At 36.2% G+C, this 20,765-nt stretch overlaps 1 protein-coding gene across 5 annotated transcripts in view; it reads right to left on the reverse strand.

The window, feature by feature from the left end:
• Nucleotides 1-20,765, reverse strand: part of NR2C1 (nuclear receptor subfamily 2 group C member 1) — a 58,001-nt gene that overhangs the window by 22,529 nt on the left and 14,707 nt on the right. For 3 of the 5 annotated variants that reach the window (XM_076334648.1, XM_076334656.1, XM_076334665.1), the window contains exons 2-6: nt 17,152-17,227; nt 12,385-12,492; nt 7,216-7,446; nt 3,810-3,891; nt 848-1,027 (exon numbers count right to left, since the gene is read on the reverse strand). In XM_076334648.1, the coding sequence (XP_076190763.1) occupies nt 848-1,027; nt 3,810-3,891; nt 7,216-7,446; nt 12,385-12,492; nt 17,152-17,205 (655 nt within the window). In that variant the 5' untranslated portion in view covers nt 17,206-17,227. The remainder of the gene's footprint in view (nt 1-847; nt 1,028-3,809; nt 3,892-7,215; nt 7,447-12,384; nt 12,493-17,151; nt 17,228-20,765) is intronic. The other 2 variants (XM_076334674.1, XM_076334681.1) reach the window with 2 other exon arrangements.

A 20,765-nucleotide genomic window follows, 5' to 3' on the forward strand; every position in this document is an offset into this window, starting at 1 on the left:
TGTGGAGGGGCAAAGTACTGCCAGCTGAACTAGAGGGTAAAGATCCACTTTCACCGGCTCAGCTTCTCCTCCCTTTCTGAATTAATTTCTTCGGTGCTGGAAAAGTGTTACTGGTTTCTGCTGACGGAATCAGGGCTGTAAGGAGGAGAATGTCCACAGAGGTTCAAGAGAGTCAGCAAAATAGAGCTGGATGGCAGGGAGCAGAGCACAAGACTAATACTGTGCATATAGCAACAGCGTGGCAGTATCGGGGCTGAAGAATTCGTGTATTGCTTGATTTTCTGTGTATTTAGTATTCTGATACTGCTGCGGTATTGCAATATCACTACATCCAATGTATGGAAATCTAAAAAGGAACTTGAAACCTGCAGGAATCAGTAAGAACTGAACTCTAGATTACTATGGAACTCTGCCTTGTGAATAGCTGTCTCTGCAGAGCTTTGTGAAAAGTGAACAACAATTGCCAGTAATCTCAGTTGTGGAAAAAGTGAAAAGAAGGTAGAAGGATTCAAAATGTTCAGTAGCTTAACTTATGCATAGAAAAATTGAACTGCATATGTAAAAAGCAAAGATGGAGACATACTTGACATTTGCCACCTAGGAATAATAATTCACTTTTACCACATGCAATGTGCTTATTAAGTTTGTCAAGCAATATGTATGCTTGAAAACATTTCAGACTTCTGATACACCAAACTTGCACAGTTCTTTAAAGGAAAAAGATACAATGATTTAAAAATATAAAATTAAGATAACAATTTGTATTAATACAAAGCATATCTTTTGTAGCACAAACTTTAACATAGCTAGCTGCCAGCTAAAATAATTTACACTTATTCAGACTTACAATCTTGTTTCATCCCAAATGCGATGCATCTCTGCAGCCTACAGTACTGACATCGATTCCGGTGGTGTTTGTTAATGACACAGTCTTTTGTTCCTCGGCAGGAATAAACTAAATTCTTCCGTATACTCCTTTTAAAGAATCCTTTGCATCCCTCACAAGTTACTGCTCCATAGTGACGCCCTAGTTACAGAACAACATAAATCACGACATTAATTTTACAGTGTAATAATTTTTTTTTTAGTTTATATTTATTAAAAACAAAGTATTTGCTATTTTACCCAGAAAAAGAACACTTTTTTCCCCCATAGGTTACAGATCCTAAATTATATCGTGGCTATAAAACAATGTAAAAAAGCAAGGGAATTGTTTTTCTAGTTCAAAGCACTTAAACAGGAGAGATTTTACAAATACGCAAGTTGCTTATTAAATTCTTGCTGAATCTGTTCACAGCAGTGTTTAAAAAACCTAAGAAAATAGGTTAGCAAGAACAGAGAAGAAACTCTTTTAATTTATACATTCTTTAGCAACTTTTTTAAAACGTCCCTACAGTCAAGCCTTGTTGCTCATTACAAATTCAGCTGTCGAAATTGTATGCATTAAATCTAGTGGAACCACAGAAAGCTCAAACATGGCATTTGACAGCAGTAGGTAATCACTTCAAAGCTTTAATTTCACCTTTTACCCTTTCACCATTACCCTGTTTTCCTAACAGGGTAATGGTACATCCTTAGTTCTTTCAGTAAAACTTCAATGAAAGAATAATCTAAAATAGCTAAATAATGTTTTTAAAAAAATCAGTTCTTCTGTGAATTTTCTAATATATAATACTAACATACAAAAATTTCTAGGATATACTACAGAAAAAAGTCAAGTTTAAAAGTTATTTTTCAGAAGTAAATTGTTTTGATTCTGCTATAGCACCAAACACAAATATTACTAAAAAATACTGGTTTTGATTAAGGTATGCTTGGCAATTCCAACAGTTTTAATTCTGTGATCCTGAAGAAAAAAACATTTCTAAAACTGAAGATCACTGACAAACACTCAAAGTACATACTGCAGAGGTACTAAGGCTGCTCTTTGAACTAAGTAGGGCACATTACAGAAATAAATCTCAAATATGAACTAATTTAAGGGAAAATATATTTTTAGATTCTTTCCTCGCTCCTCACAAACTTTTTTTTAGATACATCAATCTCGTCTGCCTGAAGCTTCTAGAAATTCTGGTAGGTTTTCTAGATTCCTTTATCACAACCATATTACCACACTATTAAAATGTTAAATTTATAAAGCATCATATATATTAAAAGAACATCACTAAGTGAAACATTTTAACAGCAGCTGCATTGTGAATACTTAATATCCATCCTGCAAAGCACCGGAGCTGCTGCTTCACCTGCTCCTTGATGTAGCTTCTTGGACTCCAGCTTGGAGGTATCTGCAAAGCAGTTTGCACGACACTGCTTGTCACACGGGAGGCTCCCCAGAACCTGCAGCTGCTCAGGGAAACATGGCACTCTCCCCAAATTCACTACCACTGCTCGATATCTCTGGGCCAGGACAGGAGGAATAGCTCCTGGGATCTCCAGCCTCTCAAGGAATACTCCAGCCCTCCACTGGGGAGCCAGAGGAGTCAACTCTAGGAGCCAACTAGAGCAGACCAACCAAATCTTTGCCTTATGTTTGGCAGAAATTTCCTTTGAGATGGGTAAAGTCTGACGTGTATTTAGAGCTCTAGGAACTTATTTTTAATGCTAAACTTTGCCGCAGTAGAAAAATTTTAATTGGTTTTATTTTCTAGGAAGTTTGCTCCCCATCCTACTACTTCTCATGATGATATCCTAACATTAATTACTTCTTCCCCCTGGCCCCCCATTTTTATACACTTTATTCCCGTCACTTCCCAAATGGAGCATTTAACTGCAGCTGTCGTATTTTGATATTACTGGAGGTCCATCATACAGACTTCACTGACAAACAATAACAATCTTCTAATGGAGCAACCATTTCCCTACTTAGATTAATTTTACCTAAGTAAGTAAAGAGCAAAGTTAAATGTCTCACCTCTCTTACACCCCATTATCTTCTGTAACAAAGAAAGTGCAAAGAAAAAGGAGCTTTCAGCTAAACCATGCTGAGGAACAGCCCTTGTAGTTCTCTCTCTCTCTTTTTTTAAATAAAAAAGACGACATCCTCTCAGTAATTCCAGCTCTGACAGATCTGGAACACCTGACGGCAGGCGCACATGCAAAGGGAATGTGGGAGGCAGAGCTCTCCAGTGCACTGCTCCCACTATATGTCTTTCCAGTCTCTTAATATCATTACACAAAATTAAGTGCATGAAACATTTTTCTTTTCTTACCTTAGCACTCTACTTTGGCAATATATGACTATACCGTTCTTAAGCTTATTTTTTACTGGAATTATAATGCATTTTTACAATTTTAATAATGGTTCTTCAAATAACCAACTGTCCTGCATAAATCTCATATTAGCATTTTTTTCATATACTTGCAAAGTCTTCCTTGCCTACTGGTTTCATATTTAAAATAATGAACAGGTTTCTCATACATTTTAAGAGAACTTGTCAACAATAACAAAGTTCACCACATGACCTTATTTTAAGGAAGAAAACACTCTCAACATTGTTGCTTAAGTAATTTTATCAGACGAATTTTTATAATAGAAAATAAAATGCATCAGCCCAAGAAAAACAGGCAAAAATTATCTGGTAGAAAACATTAAATTTATGATGTAAAACAACAATAAATCCCACCCATGGACACCAGAGTACCACTTAGTGTAATTCTCCACTGAAAGAGTAGTGTATCCTTTCTGTTTGTGCATGTATAAATATATATGTATATGCATGCAAACTGTTATATAGCTTCAGAAAAATTTTAAACTGCTTTTATAAAATTTTACCACCTAAAAAAAAAAAAAGAAAGAAAAAAGTAAATACCTGATGCCTTGTCTCCACATACAACACACAGATCAAACACTTTATTTAGGCCCTGTTCATTGGGGGAGTTGTCTGTTAAAATCTGGAAAAAAGTGTGAAAGAATTTCATGTTTCTTTTTCTTACCATCAAGAAAGATTAAAATATATCTCATGCTTGTGGTTTTTCTCTAAGATAGGGGACCAAATCTACAAAGTATAAGGTTTTCTTGACTACATTTTATAGTCTTCATTGACACAAAGGAGCTACCTGCCATGCCACTGTGCTCCTTATCAGGATGGAACAAAAGTTTTACTTGTAATACTTCTGAAAAGAATTCAAGATTACATTTATCTAAATACTACTTCTGCAAAATAGACTGACATTTTGAAATACATTTAGCATCTGCATACTCTTACCTTTTGTTCAATTTTGTATTTATATCCTAATGACTTGTTCATAGTACAAAAGAGACTGAAGCATCAAACAGATGGAACAAAAAAATCCCTTGTAAAGGCTACTGTATCTACATTCAGGTTTATTAACTCCTTTTTTTATAATACACATAAATGGTGGACCAACAGAAAAGGTACTCTGGACACTATCATTAACTATCGAGTGGTATATAGTTTGGCTTTCAGTAACAGTTTGACATTATTACAGTATTCTTGTCTCATTCATTTATCTCTGGTACCTGTAAAGCTTCATTAAGCACATAATACTAGAACTCCAGCACTACAGGGTAGGCACTATAGCCTTCCATTTGATCTTTCAAAACTCTATCCCACTGCGACACAAATAAAGCACAGCAAAAATTCAATTTAAAAAAGGAACACACATATCACGAGTAACAACCAAACATCTTGACAATTATGTAAAGCAGAAAAGAAAAACCTGTTCTTCCCATTAAAGAGATTATAGTTTAGAAGTTTTAAGGGTTTCTAACTTCTACTGTGTCTTTATGGGAAGCCAGACTCTCTTATTCTTGCTTTGCATATTCAAAACAGGTCCTCTGATAAAAAGAAAGATAACTTACCAAAGGAGAAAGTACCCTATCTTCTATAGAGAAAATTAAGAAATCACTTTTTTTAGAAAGTTTGGAAGATAGTACAGATGATATATATGGGAACGTTTAACAAGCATACTTCTTTCTAGTTAGCCTTTGTCTCAGAGATTCATCTATTAAGTTTTCTTTTAATGTAACATCTTTTTAAGAAAAATAATATTGATGAGTTAAAAGAATATTAAGCTTTTGTTCCTTCCTAATTTCCATTATTAACATCATGTCTTTCCAGTCTCTTAATATCATTACACAAATGAAGAATAAAAATTGATTATTAAGATGAAGGGGAGCCACTGAAGGTAGAATAGATGATGGGAGAAAGGGCCTTGCCAAATGAGTCAATGTAAAGATAAGATGCAATAAAGGAGAGTTTTTTTGCAGAGCAAATGAATGGGCATTTCAAGTGAAGGCTACAGAAGAACAACAGAAAAGGTGAAACTGCAGATGAAAAGATCATTTAGGGGAGAAAATATGAAAGATCCCAAAGAGGATGCAGTTGAACAACAAATGAATGGTACTCTGTATTTCACGAACTTTAAGTGGAAAAAAGAAATCTCTACCCATTCACACTAGCTGACAATAGAACAATCTAACTAAAGTGACAGAATACTCTGTTGCCTCTCAAACCAACCAATTTTGCGCGAACTGTACAATCAGAACTAGAGCTTTGAATTTTTTGTCCAGATTTCCTCTATTCCTGAATTTTGCTTTTTAAACCAGTGTGGCACACTTCTCATCTCTTAAGTTGTCTTTGAAAATAATTTTTTACATGGATTACTTCAAATCATATTCCACTGGTTTATACTCTTGTTGAGGTTTACCTAAAATACAAAGTGTATGATACCACTGAACATGCTTGAATGCCTCTCAATAGGATTGGCTTTTGCTACTGCTCCTGTATTCATAGCAATCAAATTCTTTGGAGCAAGGACCTTGGACGTCCATTTGCAAAGATTTGTGAGCTTCAAAAAAAAAATGTAATATACAATAGAGAGATATGTTTCAAGCTTACACAACATGTGGGTAGCGAATCAGAGTAGTGGACTGGCTCCCAGAAGAGCATAAACTAAAAAGATCAGGGGTCCTCAGTTGAAAAGAGATTACTTGAAAGAGGATATAATAGTGATTTATAAAAACAATAGGATCCTTTATAGCGGTTTCTTATAGTGCAAGAGACACCTAATTAAATACTTCTCTCAGAAGATCAAATCAACTAAAGTATTATTTGCACAACATACAATTGTATTATAGGATATTATACAGACCAAAACATACATGGTCTATATAAATAACAGAAAAGGTTGTTAAACTTTAGTGGCAGCTATCAGATATGATGGTCTCACTGCAATCTCCAAATCAGGAGGTTGCTCTAAATCATCAGCTAATGGAAGTGAAAGGATATGCTCAGAAGGATCATTATTTACTTGTCCAGTTTTTAATATTTTTCCTTAAGCAACTGTTTCTGGCCATTGTTTAAGTGTAAGATACTGGACTAAATGGACTGTAGCTATCCTGATGTTGCCTGGCCTACCAGACTGATGTATTTTAACAGCAGCATAAATGTACATGGGTAAACAATATGCAATAACTACGCTTTAGCTGGAGTGCAGTAATCTCCCTCTTCATGCTGAAGGAGCTCACATCTCCCATGTCTTCCGTGCGTGTTCTTCACATTCCTCACATCAGTACCATCCCATCCTTGCCAGGTGAGGATATGGGGCAGAAAGCTCGGAAGTTGTAGGGTGAGGACTAAGGAAGCGGCACATACAGTGTGCATGGGAGTAAGGTGCACTGGGGACCAGTTTAGGGAGTTAAAACCCTGACTAGTTACAATCTCACATTAGTAAACCCAAAATCTTTAGTGTTACTTTCCCACCCCCACTGAGTACTGTATTTCCCTACTAAATAGTCTCTTTGAGAAACTACCTTGGAGTACAATTCACACAGCTGAACAGTAGTTACAACAGTGTGCAAAAAAGAAAACAAGCAGAAGGAAATGTTAAGTGATAAAGACAGTGGAGAAAGGAGTATGTTTTTCAACAATACATGAAAACAGATGGAGAGTCAATGAAGGAGAAATAAGGAAGGACTGTTGGTATGGCAGGAGCTGGAAATGACAATAAAAATAATAGTATTCTTTCTGATGTCATGAGCCAGGGTACAAATTTTAAAAGCAATAAGTTTACAAAAAAAAAAAGTTTTCTTCATAATTTCTAAGTATTCATGCTGAGTCCTAGTGTAAGGAAAAGTATACCATTAAAAAAAAAAAACTCAAAAAAGGAGAACCCAGACAGACATATTTGGAAATAAAACATCTCTTCTTATCCCATTTGAACGAAAATTATGAAATAAAGTGGATTATCTACCTGGATGTGTTGTGCAGATATATCAGGGGATGCAAAAAACAGTTGGTTGACACCTGCAGCATCTGGAGTTGCTAGGATAACTTTTCCTGGAGTGGAATCTTGTCTGGCAAGGATCACCTTGCTTGGGGTAGAGCCATCATGATTTGTTAAGATGAACTGCTTGCCTGCTGAGCTCTGATCAAGTGCTGTAACAATCTGAATCTTCTGGCCCGTCTGCTGATCTGTGACAATCTAATAATACATTTATCTCAAATTGTTATGGTAATTTAAGTTCACCTTTGGGGCCCAATCCGGGCACTGGAAGAAAATGGGAATTTTGCCTTTGACATTTGTGAAGCAGGATCGTCTTCCCCTCTGTCACACAAGAGTGAAGTAAACTCAGGCAAAACCTTGGATTTTCACTGTATTTGAAACACATTTCAATCGAGGGTGTTTGAAGTCAAAACCCGAGTTCATACTCAAGTTTTACAATTGGCCCGTGCTTTTACAACACTACTGAAACCCTTGACAATTCTAGCATCCAGAATTCGAGGCATGTCTGTAGCTCAGCCCTAGGACCTGTCAGGTTATGAGAATTCTTAACTCTTGAATTCACTGTATACCACGTGAACTTCTTAGCACCTCCCAGGTTTGGCTGCTTAACAAAAAACTTCTTAAAAACACACATGTAGACTTCCAAGTGAAAAAAGTAAGCATCAAACAGCAAGAAAAGCAATAATCTTGTTGCACCTGTATATACGTTTTAGGCTTCATTTTTTGGGGGGCTTTTTTTTACATATATATTCCTAAATAAAATAAGTAAAACAGAATCTCTCTCCCTGCCTTTTTTTCTTTTTTTTTAAAGGAAAAACTTATTTTCATGATACATTTCATAATCAAGAACAGACCTACAGACTGTTTTTCCATTTTATCCCTATTTTCAAGCACAAATACAGCAGAACTTTATTAAATAATTCTCCACTAAACTCCTTTTTTTGCCAACTTTGTCAGAAAATTATAATCCTCAGAGAAAATAATCAAGATTACATATATCTTCCATTATAAATCTCACTTTTAGTCACTTCCTGCCTTTCTCCATCAAAATGCCTATATGGAAAACTGCCTGGTTTATTCTGGAGACTAAGGAGAATCATCCTACAAAGACTGTTTCCTGCAAACTATTTTTGAATTACAGATCAATAATAACCATTTATGTCCATCTATCCATCCCTAACATTTATATGGTCCTTATTACTGATGAATTTATTTATTTCATGGTCTAACACTTATCATAACTAGTTTCATGTAATTAGAGCACCAATATTAATTGTATTTTCTACGTGGAGAACAGGGCCACAAAGAAACTGAATGAGGCATAATTTCACACCAGTCTTTATCAACTTTGCTATTGCACCTTCACAACTAGCTTATTACTTTCTCTAAATGTTCAATATACTTAAATTTGTTTCAAAAACCTGTGTGTAGCTTACATTTTAAAAAGATAAGCAGTGAGAGATATAAATTAGTGAGTATCTAATTTCAGCAGTTATAAATCAATATTGCCACTTTCAAATACTCAGAAATTATGAGTTTCAAAATATACAAAAGGAATGTGTTTCCTTCAGGTGGCCTTTTGCTACTAACATTTTAATGGATCAATTTTCAATTTTTTTCTCTGCAAAACACAATTAAAAGCTGATTTAAGAGAGAAGTCCGGGTAACATGATAAAATTCCAGACGCTAAAGACATAAGAAAAGAACAAAAATTATCATGAGATTTGGGGTGTAGGGTGCGAAGACAATGCAAAACCCCCACAATAGTTATCAACATGATTAATACAGGGTTTTCCATTCAGTTTTCTCAGATATCCACATGTCCGGGACCACAAATGACTACAGCAGTCCCTTATTTCTCCTTTCAATTCTGTTATGTTGGTTCCATATTCTTTAGAAGACAAACCTCCTTGCCCTTTTAATTCCCTTCTTTGCTTAACTTTCTCCTTCCATTACGTTTTTTTTCATTTACAATCTTTATTTCTCCTGTGTCATTTTTGGCTGTTTTCAAAGTGGCTGATGTTCCCTTCCCCTTCTCTCCACATCTACTTTACTGGGATTAGGAGAAATCCAATGCATGTTATCCTCCACAGGGTGCATACACATACAAAAGCCAAACACAGAATATTGTGCTGTTTCTTTAATTTCCAGACCTGCTCTTTGAAAGACACTCTTATCTAAAATCTGTCTCCCTATCAAAACTTAAAAGTGCAACTATGTATACATCAAAAAAGGCATATACTTGATCTAGTTAGGTTTATACAAAGTAGAGTATAAAACTAACTCAAAAACCAGCATGTCCCAAACAGTGAAGATACAAATTTGAACTAAAGTTGAAATTATTTTTTGGATATATATGCTAAATTATCTTTTTTCCTGTTGTAGTCCAGCTCCGCAATTTAAAAAAGGTAGGTATTTGTAGATAAATATGGCAGGACAGTAGGCAGAAGAACCATTGCTACTTCACACAATTCACTTCACCTCCTATTTAACAAATAGTGTCCCAGTTCTTCAAATGGCTTCCTGCAATTCTAGGTGGATGCCCATGTGGTTTTCACTACGTGATATAGTAGGTATAGTGTTACGTTAATATCCATACAAAGCTATTCAATCTGCACAAATGGTTTCTGCAGCTGTCAAGCATTTGACAACTGACAGAGGCACAAGAGAAAGCAGTTTAAACAATTAAGCACAGTCTGCCTGCACCTGACCTCTTACGGCCATACACCTGCAAAAACTCCACCTAAATTGCAATGGGACTCTGAAAAGTGGAGCAGTTGACCAAAGTATAACAACTTGCAGTACCTACATGTTGAGATAAGAGAAAAAAATAATCACAGGGAAAAAGAAAACCACTTATCTTCTCAAGGGAATCCATCAGGGCTCAGTGACAACACATTATGTTTCTTAATAATCTGAAACTCAATATCGCTAAAGGGATAATGTTATAAAACAGGAATATATTAATTCAGGATTGTCTGCTTAAAAAATACACTTGCCCTATGTATATCGTTTAAGCACCCTGATGATAATGGAGGATAGTATTTTCCTTTATTGCTTTTAAGCCTTGTCCATTAACAAATTTTGACTTTCATTTGAACATCATTTCAATAAATAAAATACCTCAATAATTCTGTGTTGCTATTTTAGGAAAAAATAAAAAAAAAGTGTCTAAACACAGAGGACTAATCCACCTGTTTATAACAGAGCCAGTTTTGAACAGAAATGTTTGTTTAACAATAAATGTGACATTCAACTTTTATCCTAGAGAAATGTTAGCATTCCTTAAAAAAGGGTGACTAATGAAACGTGTTTTGAAGAACATTTTACTGAGGATTTTGTGTTTCAAGATCTCACATAATTATTTATGTGCAATAAATGCACAATAATAAATGCATATAATAAAATACAGGAAAAAATATTGATTGACAATATAAACTCGAAATGAATCAATTTAACATTTTGAACATTTCACTGAGATGTATTTGTTCCTACAAACTACTTTACTCTTCACATAAATTCTGCTTTGAGGGAAGTTTTCATTACTAAGTTCTATCTCATATCTAATTTATTATTATTGATATTGGTGACATGTTTGTAGATGCCTGTTGCAGGAAGGATGCCATTCGACTGCGTGTTGTTCCACACATACCAAGAGACAACCACTGCCCCAAAGCACTTTACCATCCATTTTGAAGCAAGAATCAATGAGCGTGGTGAAAAAAGACAAGGGACAAAGTAGCTGGTTTAGAAACAAGCGATCTTCCAGCTACATGAGGCAATGAAAAACTATATAAAGGTCCCTGTCCCTAGAAAGACAATTCTTCTACGTTCATCATACTTGAGGTAATTACAGTGCCTAACCAAAAGTAGTTCTCCCCCCAACAAAAAAGCTGACACAGAAGGGTTAGAAATCTGCCACTGGCTCTGAACTAACAGAACTGTCCTGCTGTTCAACAATAAAGGCTCATGGGTTTATATGTCATCATCCCACATTCAGACCCTGATGCTGAAATTACATTAAATGGCTTCACACTACAGGGACATTATAGCATACAGGTATTGACGATGAAAACAGAGGATAAAGAGATGGTGGTTAATTGATTAACATGAATTAGTTAATAAAAGGTACAGTGGTACACAAAGTGTAGAACAGGAGTGTAGGTAGCTGAAAGAATAAAGATCTACTGGATAGATAAGACTGGTACTATGACTAGAGCACAGGTAGGGGGTGATAAAACAAAAGACCATGTATGGGGGGCGGTTGTGAAGAGTCTTGGAAGGTTGAAAGCTTGAATGCAATGCACCGAAACAGAAAAACAACAGTGGAAAACATTGAAGAGTGAAGCCAGCAAAAGAAAAAGCAGTCAAGATTATACTAGCAGCTGGCTCGCTTAAATGAGTGCTTTTGTATGCAACAACATATATCTCAGAATATTTTTAAAATTCATTCTGCAGTTGATGTTTTTCTCTAGGATGAAATTTAAAAATAAAACGTTTGCAAGGACTTGCACTGACTTTTAAGGGATAAAATATAAAATTCCACTCCCCAAATCCTCCTAATCTCCATATATACATATCTATGTTGATTTAACTACCTACATTGCCAAAAACTTCATACCCTCACTTGAATTGGAGATTATTACGTGGCCAGGCTATGAATTAGCATACCAGGACATATAACATTGGTTGGGACAACCAAAAACCAGTATTATTCTCAGACATTAGGTTGCCTTGCACTTTTTCATGACTTGTACCAATAATACAATGCAGTATTTCCCTCCCTCCCTGCTCCAAAATGTAGAAATGTTCCAACAACTCAGTTGATTTACCAAATTTAAAAATTATTCAGCTTTTAAAGAGCAGTATCATTACAGTATTGGGAAAAGTCTTTTTCTGCTCAGTGGTTATAATTTTTTGTAATCTTAAAATTCTTAGGAGAAAAAAAAGAAAAAAAAAGGGGAAGCATTGGAATGATGTTTTATTCCTGTTTATATAGAAATGGTCTCTGCCACCCAGAGCTGAATATTTACATTCAAGCACATAATATGATGCAAATGAAAAAGAACCATATGTGAAAACTGGCAGGAATAAATAGTTCATCTCTGCTTTTAAAATATATCAGATGAAGCATACCTGTATACGTTGTGGTAGAGAGAGGCCTGAATCTGCAGGGACAATCTGTATTCGTTGTGCTGACCCATCCATTAGTGTTTGTGTAACAGCTCCCTGGGAATGGGTAATCTAGAAAGAAGAAACAAACGTAATGGATTGACAATGGATATACTACCTTAAGGATGGATACACTACCTTAACGGATGAAACCTTAAGGTTTCACCAACTTCTGATTTCTCTGCACAAGGCTATGGGAAGTCTGACATTCTTACTGTATAAGGAATGCAAATGCTTGCAATCTAATTTAATAGCTTAATTTTGCTAGTTAGAAAATTCTGTTTCACTGTTTTAAACCCATTTTGAAATACCTTCCAATTTGAAATTTAGAAACATGTTAAGTAAAACAATTCATTGTTGACAAGTCCCTGTAAGTCAATCAGACTGAACATTTATTACTGTTGATGTTCATGAGACACAACACCTTTCATCATAGTTGTGCTACATTTACACGAAAATATTTTTACCTTAATGGCTTACTTAAAGTGACAAAAGAATTTTTGGTGTGGAAACACAGCAATTGGCCTTTTCTGTTCTGTTTTTCTGTTAAAGCAGCAAAACCAGAACAACAGAATTTATACTGGGGAACTATCAAGAAAGTTAGAGAAAATTAATGAAATGCATGAAGTTGGCAAGCAGTGTATCTTAAAACAAATTTAAATCTCTGTGTGAATGCTCTCAGACACAATTTGTGGAAGTGCTTTAACGATTATCAGTATTTTAAAAATTCTTCACATGCTATAGCTAAAGTTATATGGGGGAAGGTATTATTCATTACATTATTTCTCAATAAAAATTAAGAAGTACAGCTGTTGTTTGCAGAGGCTTGATCAGAAAGGCCAGACTTTTTGTAGTGCAAAGGAATTTTGTCTTCACAGAGTTTACAGATACCTTCAAATTGAAATTTTTGTCTTAAATTCCCAAGTAACTTCCCAAATGTTTTGCAGTTCAAAAACTCTGTAACATCCTGCGATTCTGTATTAATAATAATTCCCAGTATTTACACGATTATAAAAATGCTCCTCTTCAACTGTCGTCCCATCCTGTCCCCCCCCAAGAATTAATGTAGAGAATATATATCTACATCGCAGTAAAGGTATAGTTTCATAACAGGTTGAAAGCTTTTTCGTTCCTCCTGGATGAGCTTCCTGATTTTGCAACCACACCACCATGTAAATGCTAGTACCAGCAGAAGAAAGCAGGCAAGAACATGCAGCTGGAGGTGAGTTATGAGAAGGGGAAGGAGCGGTGGGTAAGTCTTCCCCTTACCGCAGAAATACAAGCTCCCATCAGCCTAAGCTGATTTTGAAATTTTACCCGAAAAGGCATTACTTTTGATACCAGTCTCAGCTCTTATAACCTACTTGCTCCTAATCCCTTCAGCTTGGTAGGTGAAACTGGTTGGTTAGTCATTCAGTGACCTGGAATAGGACACTGATGCAGGTTAAAAAGCAGCCCAGCAAACAGACAAACAAAGGCTATTCTTAGCACAGATCAAACCTTCAATCCAGATCTCCACAATGCTCAGAAGCAGATGCATCTGAGCAAATGAGAGTGGGATTAAGCTGCTGGGGGGATCACTTAAGCTGCCAGCAGCAGCAAAAGAAATGCCTGTCAAACTACTGCCCAAGCCATTTTCGAACACTGCTTTCTAAAAAGACCTGATTTTTGATGAGCATGAATACTTTCCATACTCAAACAATTCATCCACTTCTTTGCTTAAGTAAAGGACAAAGCAGAGTTCATTATACAGCAACATTTAGAGTTTGAAAGAGATACTTTCAAGCACTGAAGTTCTGCATCAGCCTTTCAAATGACATGTACGTGTGGTGATTTATAGGCAAATGGAGTTTTATGTGAATTTATCTCTGCTTTGCAAAATAAGCTACATATTCCAGGACTGTTTTATGCTTCCTCCCTTAAAATGTCATGATCTACATGTTGTGTAAGGTAAAATTGCTCTTCAACCCCACAAAATGTCAGCTTGACAGTTTTACTTCTATACAGAATACAGTTTTTTTATTGCAGTTAAAAAAAATACTGATAAGAATAACCACAGTACTTGTTAAAAATTATATTTTGTATGTGTGTGACAGTCTCTGTTTCGACAAATACATAGCTTTCCTCTGTTACTGTTACCTGGCAGGACTGTGGAAACAAACCACCATATACTTAGTGTACCCAACCACAGATTAAAGAAAGAAGATTGCTGCGGGCTCTTGACAGACAACTTCCCTACCTGAATCAAGGAATGGGATCTTGATGTAGAAATATGAATTATCTCACACTCAGCAAAAGATGATTAGCAGTTAGCAGAATTTGAGAAAAGATAAACGTGGTGCAATGCTCCATATAGGCAAGGCTATAAATTCTTTTTTTTTAAGTAAGTTTTGCTTTTATGCAAAAAAGCCCTAGATTAACAAAAACACATGCTTGTGAACATCATTATAAAATTGTTTGTGATAATTTTGTGTTTTAAAATGCTTCATGAACAAGAATTAATATTATAAAGAAATCAAAACCTATGTCACAGAACACTTCTGACCATTATTTCAGTGAGACAGAGAAGCACTTCCCATTCTCCTCAGAATGGGAACACCTGTCTTTTTCCTTTCATGTTCTACTCATGTAAATTTTTCTTGTAACTTCAATTAAAGCTATTTCAACATTGAAGAGAATTACAAATGCTAGCAAAAATACTGCTGAAGTTCCCTAGACCTTAAACTATGGTTTTCAATGCTTACATCGAATAGGAACACCACCAAGCAATTACAGCTGGTAGGTCACAGGTAGGTAGGAATGTAAGATATTACATGAAGGCCCCTGTAAGACCACTCTCCTTGCTGACTCTACCTTTCAGGCAGTGCACTCATGCATGGCATGCACCTTTGGCAGTAATTTTGGCTTACGGAGTCCCACCTTGCACCGCCCTGGGTGATGCTTTTCAGTTCTTCTAACCATGTGCCAGGTTGGGCTGCACCTTGTACCAGATAAGGGAACTGACCCCAGCTGGGAGGGAGAAAACCTTCCTCCACTATCCCGTCATTTTTTTTCCCAGTTTTGTCCACCACACAATGACACAGAGAGCTTACATGAGCAAGTAGCATAGCGTGAGAGTAAGTGGCTAAGTGAGGACTGGGGAATGCTTAAGCTGCACTGCTGCCAAATAAGATGTGACAGTCTCAGGCACAGTAAAACCCTTCTAAAGGACAAATCCTAACCTACACTGCTGACAGAATGATATCCGTGAAAACTGTAAGGCTGCAGTTTCACCATGAACAGAAACAGCCAACAGCTCTCTGCAGTGTCACACCTCACTCCCTCTGTCTTCTCCCCTGCCTTCCTTTGGCTACCAGCCATCTCCTTTATGCTGGCTCTGGTACTCATTAGAGCCTTCTCAGACCCTACTCAATGCACTAACCCAGCAGAAAACCTTCCACTTGTTTTGGCTGGGTTAGCTTGCTGCTAGTGTGGAAATTAAACAAGGTAAGAAACAGGAAAAGGACCTTCCCTCTCCCATGGCACTGAGATACTGTCAGCTCAGTGTCTCATGGAATCACATTACGAAATTGAGAAACAACACTCACAGAGGCTAAAAACCATCATCGCATCATCCACCCTCTTTTCCGAGTGGAAGGTACACTTCAGCTAGCTTTGACTAGCCTGTACGTTCAAAAAAACACCCCCCCCCCAAACCCCAACCCAAACAGGAAATACAGCCCTATTTAGACCTCCACAAAGAATTACATTACCAGAACAAAACTACACTAGACACCCCATTCTCACCTATAAAGAGGACAAGTGAGAGAAAGAAAACACCATACATCACATAAATCACTTCTGTACTTTGAGACAGCCTTAGCAACACTCAGATGCTACAACAAGAAAAGCTATAAGAATTTATACAGAATAGAATTAACCATCCCACCCCCCCAACCCTTCTATTTGAAATCAAGACTGAGAGGAACTAGTTACTTGAAAAGTAAGCCTATGTCTAGACAAGAACCAAGAGTGGATATTTCAAGCTAAAAAATACCATTTATTTAAGATAAATAAGATGCTTCTGTCTAATTTAAAGCACTGCTAATTTTAAATAGACTATACTATGATAAAACCTTCTAGATAAGTATGTATACTCTTATCCACACTCCCAAACTATCTGTGCATCTCCGGAAGTTCTCTGGCTGCAGTACACAGATTCTGCACACAGGTTACAGAAAATGAAAACCAGAAGTTAGCAGAAACAGGAGTTCAGTCTTCCTTTTGCCTTATACCAAACACCAACAAATACTTTACAGCGAAGAGCATGGCAAACCTTTACTCATGAAAACAAAAATGACAACTGAAGCAATTGCTTAATTGGAAAGTAAAAGCTACGTACTGACAACTCTCTTGATTGTAAATTTTGTAACTGAAAGTGAGCAAAGCAATTCTACAACCAGAGGGCTCTCTGAAGACCACTACAGGCCCAAAAAGCAGAGCTGAACAGCTAGTCCCTTACTGGAAACACTGCTAGATTTTCCTTAGCTTCATTTCTGTGGGGCAAACTTTGGCAAAAAAGACTTTGCAGCATAACCTTAAAATGGATACAGTAAGTTCTTCTAGTCTTCCATGGGAGAGTCTCCGGAAGCTTTGGGTGTACTAAAAATTATTTTCTCTTGTGATTTTGGTTTTTACATCTGTGCATTTTATTATTCAATGTCTCTTAAATAGGACTCAAAATTAATGTACCTCTCCCATTTGTTGTTCAATAATTTGATGGGCCAGTTCCTCTATGGTTGCCATGATCTTTAATCACCAGAATTTCCTGTCAAAGAAAGGAAAGAAGATGCTTAACATCTATAGCCTCAATAGTAAAAATATCTTGGGGAAAATATAGTTCACATAAGTAAAGTATGTTCATAGTTGTCTGAAGGTGACATCCCTGCAGAATTTAAAGTTTGATTATACTATAAAAGTAATAATTTATTTTCTATTTGTAAACATCTCTATCTTTTTACTCAAATAACTCACAGAGAGACTGCCTATTTCCGCCCCCTGCTTTCCCAAAGAGCAACAATATAATAAACTCGCTGTGAGAACAGAAGTGTATTACTGACCATGACATCAGCAGGGACATAATTAACATCTTAAAAACTAGAACAGAGCCAATTTTGTTAATGCAAACCAAGGGGGGGGGGGGAATCTAACTTCTTCTGAACTCATACTGATTTTTTTAGTATTAAGAGGAGTGTTTGAAGGTCAATTTTGTAATTAATAGGAGGCACTACTTGGAAGGCAGAAAATACAGATGTTTAAAAAAAGATGCTGTTTTGCCATCAGTATGGTAGTTACAGTGTAAGAAGTCCAAATCTTCATAAGAAGAATTTCGTAGGATTTAACAGACACTACTACATTAATGCAGTATGAAGTATTCAGACGTATGCCTTGTTTGTTTGGGTATCAATTTACAAATATTCACTAGGCAGTACTTAAAAGGAACATACACAAATTATGAAGCACCATAAACAATTTTCCTGACAAAAGCTGTATTAAAAACACTGTCATATCTACTTCTTCTATGAACCAAGACAGTACTCTCACACCAAAGGATTTGTCTATATACTAAATTTGCTTTGTTTCAACTATACAAGGTACTTGGGTTATACAGCCTTCTCATTGCAGGCAAAGTTATAAAGATGTTTAATACCAACACACATTTTCCTGTATGAACATAAGAATAAATGCTGTCAGTATAAAGGATTTTTTATACAGTAGACAAGATTTATTTATTTATTTATTTCACAAACAGGAATGGTGCTGTGTAACCATACAAAAAGTTAGAATGCTAATGGAAGTAGTTACATATGTAGAAAAGCTGTATATATAGCTAGTTGGTTTTCACTCCTTAACTTTGCTGGAACTTCTAGGAACTATCTCCTACCCCAGTGATCTCTAAACTTTCCCAATCAACTATGCAAATAAAAATGTAACTCACTTCGAAGCTCATTCTGCTCTTATAATTGGAAAGAGCGATCTCTTTTGACCAGGGCAAGAACTGCAGGCCTTGGAAGTTGTGCATAGTGGTGTACTAAACCCTGATCGATGTGTGGAAGGGAAGGCTACAGAAATACTTGGGCACTGTAGACCATTCTTAATCACCCACCAGCATGCTGCATTGTTAGTTAAATTAGGACAAAAGATGACAGGCATACACATAAAACGTATGAGACTGAAGCTTATGTTGAAAAGCATTACCTCCTTAGATCTAATAAACGTCAGCACCCTTGCAGGGGCACTCTATTAACCCACTTCTGCATGCGGTGAGCTGCAGCACAACCTCTACTCAAAGAGCACTTTCAAGTCAGCCAAAATATTCTATCAGATGTTTTCTTCTTTTAAATAAAATACTTACTAGCAACAATATATTGCATTGTTTACACACACAGTGCCAGAAATTAGTACTATGTCATTACAAAAAAAAAAAAAAAAAAAGCTAAAAAGAAAAGCTTAACATCTTAAAAGCAAATTAAGAGAACTATTTAGTAAGACACGCTTTTGGGTGAGAAAGATGTACTTTTTGCAAAGAGTTATTTCAGAGGAAGATCTTACTGCTTCGTGACAATTTGACATACCAGAAATATTGTGCATATGATATTTTGCAAAAAATTAAGAGTAAACTAAGTAAAATGCTGAAATTCTACTCTGATCTCAGAGCTGATCCTGCTTTGAGTGGGGTTTTGGACTAGAGACCTCCTGATGTCCCTTCCCACCTGGAATATTCTACAACTCAAAAATGCACTGTTTTCTTAGCTACAGAAACAACAAGAGGTGCTTGCAATTACAAAAAAATCCCCAATATTTTGAAAGCAGTTTGATTTGCAAAATCTTTTGACTGCCTCCATATAGGTCTACTGTGCAGATATTTTCAAGGACACAATAAACGATTATCTAATTATAAAGTTTTACTTCACTGAGTGTCTAGTTTAAAGAGCTATGCACAAGAAAGCTTATTTTGAGCAGTTTAAAGCGATTTTATGGAGAATACATGTTCACCTATGTCAGCCTTTTGAGACAGCAATAACATCTTCCATTCTGCAATCACTGTCTCTAGCACTTTCTACATTATTTTCCCGAAAGAAAATAGACTACATCAGTATCATTTTCCCATGAGAAAAGCCAGGTCTATAATCCTTCCCATAATGAAGTATCATTATGACCTTCTCAATTTTAGTCATATTTACCAGCAGAGCCTACAGCTACTTTAACTTTATTTTATGCTTTTCTAAAACTCCTAGTGTTTCGGCCTGCAGAATTAGCATGTTCCAACAAGAATACTGAATACTAATTATTACTGCTATAGCTGTGTTGCACCAACTCAGCAGCACATGGAAATGAACAATACAGTACAGTGAAAAGAAAAGCTTAATTTACTGTTCATCTAGTAAAAGCTTGCAGTCCAATACTGAACTTGCACAGGAGGCAAAATCTGGAAAATAACTTTTACAGAAATTGACTCAGACATGAAGAATATCATATGTGTGGCACTGCAAAATTATAATTAAAGATTCTTTTTAATGTTCTCTGGCATACAATTACTTTAAATTAACATATCAGCACGTTAATATTTTTGCCACAAACTCAGTAAATGAAAGATGGAGAGATCTGATTTCTCCAAGCCTCCACGAGTACTTTGTCCACAGTCTCAACAAGTAAGAAAGGTCTTTTCTTTTTAATGCTGCAGAGTCATTACTACCTTATTCAAAACAATTTTGTCACCAAAAGGGCTAGCCCTAATCTGTCTCTTGGCCTGAATCTCCAATCTCTTTCCCTGCTGCCAGCACTGGTACATCTGTGACTTCACAGCCAGCAGCAAAGTTTTATTTTTGTCCGTATTAGTTCTCAGTCCAAAGAATGACTTGCACTTGCTATATTAGCATGCAAATGCTACTGCTGTACCAGTGATGGAGGGGATCTGTAGATCACACCTTTTCACAGCAGCAGAAATTTACATCATCTTAAGCCATCTGAAGTCTCCCATACTTTCCCACAGCTCTATAAATTGTTGTGAGACGAGCCTTGGAGCTTAGACACGCTTATTTTTGGATCTTACAGATTAACCTGGTGAAGAAACGAGAAACAGAGGATGAAAAAAAGCAACATACAGCCACAGGACAAAACAGGCAACACTTATGATGGTGAAGTGGCCTAGCAGAGACTTCTGGTCCATAACCTAAAGTACTGTACAATTAGGAGGTTGACAGGGATCTATCTTCTTGCCTCACCCCCTATTTCTAGGAAGGGTATTATTTTCTAATTGCGAGAACCTTAATAGTCAAAGCTACTTTTAAAAACAATGCGAAGAA

The sequence above is a fragment of the Aptenodytes patagonicus genome, chromosome 1 (assembly GCF_965638725.1).
Source record: "Aptenodytes patagonicus chromosome 1, bAptPat1.pri.cur, whole genome shotgun sequence".
Classification (NCBI taxonomy): Eukaryota; Metazoa; Chordata; class Aves; order Sphenisciformes; family Spheniscidae; genus Aptenodytes; species Aptenodytes patagonicus.